This window comes from Anser anser (assembly GCF_964211835.1).
Source record: "Anser anser genome assembly, chromosome: 2".
Taxonomy (NCBI): domain Eukaryota; kingdom Metazoa; phylum Chordata; class Aves; order Anseriformes; family Anatidae; genus Anser; species Anser anser.
The window spans coordinates 132252499-132262189 of record NC_139721.1 but is presented as its reverse complement, the minus strand read 5'-3'; the positions used below and the strand labels follow the sequence as shown (position 1 = coordinate 132262189).

Below are 9691 nucleotides of genomic sequence, written 5' to 3'. Positions count from 1 at the left end.
ACATCTTGCGTAATCTCATTATCTTCCTTATAAGTGCAACAGAACCTGACAGGACCATGAAGACATGCATTGCAAATACATCACACATGCTCAAATCCACCAGCATACCATTTCATCTTGTTCATTAAATTTTTCATAGAAAAATCCCTGGTATGTATTAGAAGATCCATGTGCTTTATACTTACCTAAGGTATAGTGTAATGGAGAACTTGAACCAACTTCTTGAAACCGAGTGAAAGAAAATAAAAATAAAAAGTATAAATATAAATATAAATAATAAATCAATTGGGTGATTTCTTCAGACAGCCTCATGGTGATGAAAAAAAAGAATGATGGCATATGAAATGGCCAAAGGATTGCTTGCAGACCATCTTCTCTTGTGTACCTTTTCTTTCAAACTACTTTTGAATGAAAAAAAAAAAAAAGATAAAAATGGCTTTGTGCTATTAATTTCTGTGCGTTATAGACTTGGAACTGCCAACCTTCTGCTACATTCCCTGCCACAGCTTGCTTGTCTTCTGCCCCAACGGGAGCCTGCTGTAACCTGTGTTTTTTACCTCACTCTGCTACTCTCAATGCCCAAGTCCACCTCAGCTTCCTCACCTGAAAACACTGAAGAAGGGAGACTGAACACCTTATCTTGCTTAGGCTGCTTGCTGTGGTTAAGAACCATCTCTATGAATGCTCAGATGCCTCCCAGCCACACTCAGAGATGAGTTATTTTTCATGTAACATTGTAAGAGTTTGTGATTCCTCAGGGAAAATATTACAGGCTTCCACAAAGAGCTGTGAAGAGGGAGCTATTACTAGTGTACAGGAAGTTTCCATAGTCCTATAATACTCAGGACTATGCTAACTAAATCCTAACACAGGGCTCCCTTGCATGAAGAAATCCTAGAATAAAAAATTAATTGAGCAATAATTCTACTTCCATTGCACAAACCATTGTTCTTTGCTCTTCATTAACAAAGGCCATTTACACACATACTGCAGTCTAATTCCCAGTATGTGCTTCACTGTCAGTAGCTTTCTCTCCTGTATGAATGCTCAAATGCAGGAAGGATTAAAAAAAAAAAAAAAAAAAAAAAAAGACTGATGCATCCTCCAAGCTGGACAGCTGATTTTCATGTTCTTGTTTTCCTTGGGTGGCATGAACCCAAGGATGAGGACTGTATGAAATCTCTCCATTGTTAAAACCATCAGAAAACTGCAAGTGGAAAGCATGGTCCTTCAGTTTTGGGCTGGCCATCTGAAGTTTGAATTTCACCTTGCTAAAGAAGGACATAAGGTAAAATCTGTCCTAGCAGGTTCTCTATATTTCTGAAATGATCTCTACTTCCTAAATGGTATGGTGGTATGTACGCTAGAAATAACATAGGCATGAAGGTCCTCTTAGATTTTTCTCATGAATAACAGAAATACTGCTGACAAGGAAAAAAACTAAATATATATTTCATGATTATCTATGAAGATATGAATATATTACTCCTCTCTAATGCTGTATTTCAGGGGAAATTTCTTATATAAAAGAAAATCAAAGGTGATCTGACTTCCAATGGCAAATATTGCTGTTAGAATCTCAGAAACATCCCTTTCATTTCTTCCACCAGTCCCTGATCACCAGGCTTCCCTCTGTTAGACATCACTGTGAAATCCAGTTTGTGGCAATGGATAGGGAACTGGGAGTGTTTACAGTTTTCCAAAAGTAATCGTGTTGCTACCTACACTGCTGCAATATGTAACACCTTACCCTTTTTCAAAGCATTTTCTTGCTCTGTGATTAAAAGAAAAATAAAATCAGTGTTTTCAAAATGATTAATGGTAATGACTCAGCCATGAGTCATGAGTGGAGAGAAGGCAAAGGACTGTTAGATCTGAAATCACAAAAGCTAGTACTTGAAGCAAAGAAGTTATACTATTATCTTCAAATATCAGGCTCGTGACCCCAATTCAGATAGACATCCAATAAAAGACATGATCACACAGTCAAGTTAATAGGTTATTCTTCAATCTAAAAAGTGTAGTTCAATTGTCTTCATACAGTTTTTTTCTTTCTTGGCAAATATTTCTATAATGGCAATTTATGTGCTGATAAAGTACTTCAAGGTTTATGGAAAAATTTAAGTAGCAGAATCATCGCAAGTTCCATAGTGTTTGAAATGTTCCATGATCTTCTTTATTCATTTAATCTCTTTTTAATCAAACATTATTGCTACTGGGCTGCCTTTTTCTGCTATAGTAAAATCAGCAGGCTAAAATATAGTGCATAAAAAACCACAGCAGCACATCCTAAGGCAGAGACAGCCAGTGACAGCTAAAGCACATCACCGAAGGGACAAAAAGTAGCTAGAAGGAATTAATACAAATAAAATAAAATAAAATAAAATAAAATAAAATAAAATAAAATAAAATAAAATAAAATAAAAGGAGTAGAAACTGGGAAAAGGACAGTGCTGCTGCTGGAGTGGAAATAGGTAATGAACCATTCGAGGAAACTAGGCAGACACACATGAAATAAATTAATGTAACATTAACAATGTATGAGCAATGTATTTTGTGTCTTGCTAGAACATAGTGGTGATGGAAAAGAACAGTTATGAAACTAATCACCTTTAGATAACTATGTTTGGATCTCACCTGTGAGAAATATCACTTCTCTGTGGGTATGAAATGTACTTTTAGGTACCTCTAAATGTTAAAAAAAAAAATAAAAAGATAAAATAATAATAATAAAAAAGCAGGAGACTTTTCTTTTGCAATGATAAATAAACGAGAGAGAGAGGCAGAAAAACTGGAAGAACAAAGGAGGAAGCATTAAAAATATAGAAAGGGGAGGGAGGAGAGGATTCATTTTGTATCATTTTTCTTTGCCAAACCATAAACACAAGGACGCTCAGCAGTTCATTCTTACTCAATGTTTCCACATTTTTCTGCTGTTTTCCATAGGTGGGGCAAAAACGACAAAGGACCAAGCCAAGTTTTCCATTGGCCCTGATATTAATATGGAAGTGCTGCTCCAATATGTGAGATATCTTATATTTGCTTTACCTTGCGGTTTGTATCTGAGTTTCAAACTCATTATTTTTTCTCGTTTCCTTTTTAGAAACACAAAACCCTGAAGCCCATAGTATGTCTCTTGTTCGCTTTGACCAGAACTGCTGAGAGGGAGAGGTAACACTATGACTTAGTTCTGCATGTGCAGAGAATTACTGAGGGTAGTTGGCCCTTCGAGTGCCTGTTCTGTCGCATAGCACTGGCTTTTGTGTTAATCCCAAACTAAACACAAGCCAAACAGGCCAAACACAAGCAGGGAATCAGGAAACCCAGGAAAACTCTGCCTCATGGTCATTATATATTCTTATACTAAGACCAGAGGATTTATGGAAAAAGGAGAGACCAATACTTTTTTCCCATGCAGCATTAGCTGTCCCAAGAGTTAAAAATCATTAGTCAATCCTCATGTAATTACTAGGGTGGTTTAAAAGAGAAAATATTTTAAAATATTACCTCTTAAAATCTTATTATTTGCATCTTAGATTTTGAAACTTCTATGGCTCTTGTTTTCAATGGTTAGAAACATTTGTTAATGAATGTAGATAATTAACATAAAATAAAATAAAATAAAATAAAATAAAATAAAATAAAATAAAATAAAATAAAAGCAACATTTATAAGATTCCAGGAGGCAGAGTTTTAAGAAACACTATGGGTAACATAGTTTGCATAACACAGCAAGATGCAGCAATGCTTTGAGTGTTCTCTGAAATTTATTACTTTCCTTGATGAACTCCATGTCTGAGCCACAACTCTTTTTACCAGAAGTTAAAGAGCAAAGAAGAAAAGTCTGAACAACTCTTACCCTTCAGTGCCACTCAGCCTACTAGTGTCTAATCACATAACATTAAATCCTGAACGATCACAGAAATCTGTTTGCCTGTAAAGAGGAAACTTCAGAATAAGTGATCTGATCATCTCCTTTCTTTTAGATAATGGTTTAGGTAACAATGTCCATACTCCCACAGACTTGAGTGAAAACTAGAAACAGGAAAGACAAGAGAGAGGGATTCAAGTCCTGAGTATCTGGTATGTATAGCTTGCAGCTGTAACTTCCTCTGTCACTTTATCAATCAAAGGGCTCTGATTTTAACATAACACAAAGAACACCATCTTAGCAGTTTACAGGAACAAGTCATTGTGCAACTACACTGCTTTTAATTAATGCACTGTACCAAAGCTTGAGTTGCAGTGAATATTGCATCATTCTTGTTTCCATACAGGGAATGATCTGATCCTGAGGTCAGAAGCAAGATTTTTGGTGACTTGAATGGCACTGGGTCAGGACTCAAGTGAATACAGGATTCAGCTGTTTACTTCTGAATTTTCAGTGACTTGATATTGTTCTGTATATAGTTTGGGATGTGCATGCATATTCCATGCATAGGGATGTGACCTTACAACAGCTGGAAAGAGTAGGGGAAATCACTCTTGCTGAAAGGGAAAAAAAAAAAAAAAAAAGAAAAAGAAAAGAAAAAAGCATCTCTATTTATCTATGGTTCTCTCCAGAGATGTGTGCCACCAGGGAGTTTAATGACAAACAAAACCAAAAGGAAGTCTTGAGCAATACTGCAAATACTACAATTGTGATTGATGGGGTTTCTCACTTGGACATGGGGTTTATACTAGGGTTTTAGCCTGCAGGTTATTTGTGTTTCCAAAGAACAATGGCTCTCTAAAACAAAAAGTTACTTGCACAACACCTGTTAATTAAATATATATACATATTTCACTAATACATATATTCACTAATACCCTCACATAAGTCATTATAAGAAGGACATCAAGGCCCTGAAACGGGTCCAGAGAAGGGCTACGAAGCTGGTGAAGGGCCTGGAGCACAAGTCCTATGAGGAGCAGCTGAGGGAACTGGGGTTGTTTAGTCTGGAGAAGAGGAAGGCTCAGGGGAGACCTTATTGCTCTCTACAACTACCTGAAAGGAAGGTGTGGGGAGCTGGGGGTCGGCCTCTTCTTGCAGATAACTAGCAATAGGACCAGAGGGAATGTCTTCAAGTTGCACCAGGGGAAGTTTAGGTTGGAAATTAGGACACATTTCTTCTCAGAACAAGTAGTTGGGCATTGGAACGGGTTACCCAGGGAAGTGGTGGAGTCACCTCCCTGGGGGTGTTCAAGGAAAGGTTGGACCTGGTGCTTAGGGACATGGTTCAGTGGGTGACATTGGTAGTCGTACGATGGTTGGACCAGATGATCTCGAAGGTCTTTTCCAACCTTAATGATTCTATGATTTGACCCCATACAATTGTTCAAACTTCACAACATGGTCAAACACCAAATAAATAAGCAATGAAATCTTACAAATGTGAGGGGAGAAGTGTGGATTACCAAAATGCCACTAATATATTCCATTGATAAGCACTGTTTGTAGTTAGCATTTAATTCATTCAATTAACTGTATGTAATATATAATGATGTCTAATTTAATTCATTGTCCACCTAGCCTACAGAGCCTCCTGATTACTCAAAAACAGAGACCTTTAAAATGACTGTTTCAAACTATGTTGCGTCTATAAAGACAGTATAACTAGATCCAGTACTGGTATTAGGTGCCTAAAAAATTAAATAGTTTCTATTAAAAAATCATGATAAGCAACTTGACAGGCATATAGATACCTATCACGTCGTTAGTAGGAGAATGATGCAGTCAAGAGTGTTCCTATGAACCTCTCCATGAAACTTTCTCTTCTCTGGGAAAGGCAAACACCAGCTTCTATTCTGCAGCCAAAGATTTGCTTATACATACCTGGTAGATGTTACTATAAAATACAGGAGTCTGGGACACCCACTAGAGGACAAGGCTCTTTGAGTCTTCAGCCAGAGGAGTCACCCTCTCTGAGTCTTGTGTTGTCCAGTATGCAACGGGAAGAATATTGTTTCTTTTGTGCACCTTGCTTTCAAATAACACATACACAATGGCAGCAGTCATTGGAAGTAGGAAAATGGGGTTTGAAATACCTTTAAAAGAGGAAATGTATTGGGCCTCTGTTTTAATGACTAAGTTGCCTTCACCACCAATTTTTTATAAGGTATGCAGTCCTGTTAGATATGTCAGATGTTCCCAGTGATAGATTCCCCCACAAAATTTGGACAAATTGGGGTGCCAAACAAACTGAAGAATGTTTCATTTCCAGATTCTCATCAAGCTGAGATATGAGACACTTTTAAGGTAGGAGAGTAAAGTTTCTGTAGAGCTCTGTCTCCCTAAGTAGGCTGTAGCAATGATACATTTAGATTATACTTCATGCCTGTATTTTATATATTTCATATGTTAGAATTGATCCCATAAAAGTGCAACTGTATTCTCTGGAATAATACATTAGTTAAACTAGTGTTCCTTTTGTATTTGTCACTAGCTTATCTATGTATTATTTTTTTTTTATTTATTTGTAGGCAACTGATAGTAACTAGAGCAAGAAAACAGTGTTTTATGTAGTAGAATAGATCTATTAGAATAGGATCATTCTAAGGTCTAGGAAGAGAATTTCAAAGATCATCTAGTCCAGCTGCCTGACCTCTTCAGGACTAATTAAGTATTAAAGCATATTAATGCATATCAATGCAGCCTCACCTCAAGTACTGTGTGCAGTCTGGGCACCACATTACAAAAAGGACATCAAACTGTTGGAGAGTGTCCAGAGGAGGGCGACGAAGATGGTGAAGGATCTAGAGGGGAAGACATATGGGGAGCGGCTGAGGTCACTGGGCCTTTTCAGCCTGGAGAAGAGGAGGCTGAGGGGGGACCTCATCGCAGTCTACAACCTCCTCGCGAGGGGAAGTGGAGGGGCAGGGGACCTATTCTCTGTTATCACCAGTGATAGGACCCACGGGAACAGTGTTAAGCTGAGGCAGGGGAAGTTTAGGCTGGACATCAGGAAGAGGTTTGTCACCAAGAGGGTGGTTGCACACTGGAACAGGCTCCCCAGGGAAGTAGTCACTGCACCAAGCCTGTCTGAATTTAAGAAGCGATTGGACTGTGCACTTAGTCAGATGGTCTAAACTTTTGGGTAGACCTGTGCGGTGCCAGGAGTTGGACTTGATGATCCTTATAGGTCCCTTCCAACTCAGGATATTCTATGATTCTATTATTCTAATGAGGTCATTGTCCAAATACCTCCTGAACACTGACAGGCATACGATATTTACATCTTAATCTGAATTTACCTTTAAAATCACATTAATTACTTCATGTAAAAAATGGCATTCATTGGGATATCTTTATAATTAATTTAATTCAGATCCTCATTATTATAATTTAAAGACCAGAATTTTAAATGCAGATTTTCTGTATATTCAATACATTTGGTAACACAGAATGTTGAAAGTCCACTGCAGGAAGTGATACAGAGACATATAGAGCTTTACTTTAGCTGACCAACTAACAGGCAGAAGATGCTAACTCATTATCCTGTTCCTGTCTCTTTGAAGAATTTATTGTGGTAAGAAAACTGACTTTCGGTATGATTCTTCATTATAGTACTCAGTCATGATATTAAATCGACCTCAAAATATTCCTGTGACGTTGCTATCATTATTACAAAATTTGAAAGCAGAGGTACACTAACTGATGGAGTAAATTAAACAGTTAGTTGATCATGTTGTGATGTTTGGAATCATATTCTGGAATTTTCTTAAATATCCTATAATAATTTTGTAAGGAAAAGATTCTAGATGTTGTACTTTGATTATGGTGAGAGACATGATCAGTATTGATATCACCCCCATTCCACAGATGGGGAAATTGAAGCAAAGAGATAGTAAGTTTTGTGGTGTGTTAATCAGAAGATTATACTTCCACTATTAGTCCCAGAGGTATATAATTGTATTTATCCATTGGAAGGCATTGGAAGCTTACCATGTTATGTGTAAATGGTTGAATTAAACTTTTGAACAAGTATTTAAAATCTGATTTCTTCTAGGGCTTTCAAGGGCTATTTTTTTTTTTTCATCTTATTATATAAAGTGAAGATCTACAAGTAAATATTTATACATACTGTCGGTTTAGGAAGGTATGATCCTTACTTTGCAGGTATTAGTACTTCTAATAGAACAAATACTTGCTTTCTCAGTTAAATATTTCAAGTTCTTTGAGCAAAATGCAAAGCAGAAGTCACTTGATCTAAAAATGGAGTAACTTAAAACTTGGGTTTTAAAGTAAGAATTTATATAAAATTAGGCTGATATTATCACTAGACATTGGATCAATTTCATTTATACAACATCAATGCCTTTCTGATTATTTATTGGAAATATCCAATTATGTAGATAACGACATCTGTTACAGCTAAAGACTGAAAATATGGGTTAATTAAAAATAGGATGGCTACATCTGAGAACACTGTTAGCATGCCATTAATATTCTAAAGGAAAATGGAATGGGAAAAAAATAATTCAGGTATTATTACTAGTTTGAAGCATGCAAGACAGCCTACATTTTTTAGCTACTTGACTTTAAGCACTTCTAAAAGTCTTGGAGCCAAATAGAAGTTGGAACAGTGTGAGGAAAGAAAAACAACCCAGCTCCAGTATTTTTGCCAGTCCTGCTGTTTGGAGACTCCCTTTACCATTTATATTTAATTTTCCTATCTTAGTAGAAACCATCTTTCCAGCAGCTCCTGAAAGACGTGCATCTCCCCTGAGATCACCTCAGCAGGAAATTACCAGATATTAAGGGCCCAGCCTTGCAAATATTTTGTCACGAGTAACATTTGTCAATGGGATACTCATGTGCAAGTGCTGGCTCAATCAGTGTCTAAAGTTGGCAACTGCAGGTGTAGTCCTTAAATAATTCAGTCTAAACTGAAAGTCTGCATTATACAATGCATATATCAGCCAATTTTTCTGAAGATGTTTCAATTCATACTACTCTGAGTTATTTTATCATGCTGTTTTTATTCATTTTCTTGCCCCGACTATCCCCATGTAGCCGCATGTTATGAACACTGAATTGGGCATGACACTGAGATTCTAGTCTACTCCAATCATTATGGAAAAACTGACATTCACATATTTTTATGTTTAGGCTCAACAGAGAGACAGTCAGTTGTTTTATATCAGGTTGCTAAAAACATGATTTTAGTTATTCCTATTGTGAAAAATACTTTTCATATATGATTTAATACTAATAAAATTACTGTAAAACGTCATTAGTTTCACATGGTTTCTAAGACTTTTTGATCCCTTGAATGAAAAAAATATGCTGTGAAAGAAAATTTTATTTAAATTGGGGGGTAAATTAAATATTTTTAAAACCCAGAAATAAATGCACTTTCCAATGAATCTTTCAAACCTTCATATAAAATCACAAACCTCTCTTATCATATGTGAAATGACTGCAATTCAGTAAGAGTCATAGCTGATTAATTCCAAGGAACTTAGAAGGTTATTCCAAAGTGCTGTATCCATAATTAAAGTGATGTTAGTTCTGCTCTTTCACGGATGTTTATCTTTGGAAGAAGTGATCCGTTTCATAACTTGGATTCCCCAGAATGCAGCGCAGAGGGAAAACAAGACCTATAATACAGAATTCAAAATGAGAAACATTGCATAACACTTTAAAAATATTTATCTGTAAACACAAATGGGTGAAAACACAGAAGTCTCAAGAGGAAAAATTACACAA

The 9691-nt window shown here is 36.5% G+C and overlaps 1 protein-coding gene across 3 annotated transcripts in view; it reads right to left on the bottom strand.

Moving 5' to 3' along the window:
* Positions 1 to 7284: 7284 nt before the first annotated feature.
* AGMO (alkylglycerol monooxygenase) overlaps positions 7285 to 9691 on the bottom strand; it is a 194525-nt gene continuing 192118 nt past the window's right edge. For all 3 annotated transcript variants that reach the window (XR_014581001.1, XM_083827593.1, XM_083827592.1), the window contains one exon: positions 7285 to 9582. Coding sequence is in view for 2 of the 3 variants with exons in the window: in XM_083827593.1 (XP_083683719.1) it covers positions 9502 to 9582 (81 nt within the window). In the remaining variant the exon portion in view is untranslated. The remainder of the gene's footprint in view (positions 9583 to 9691) is intronic.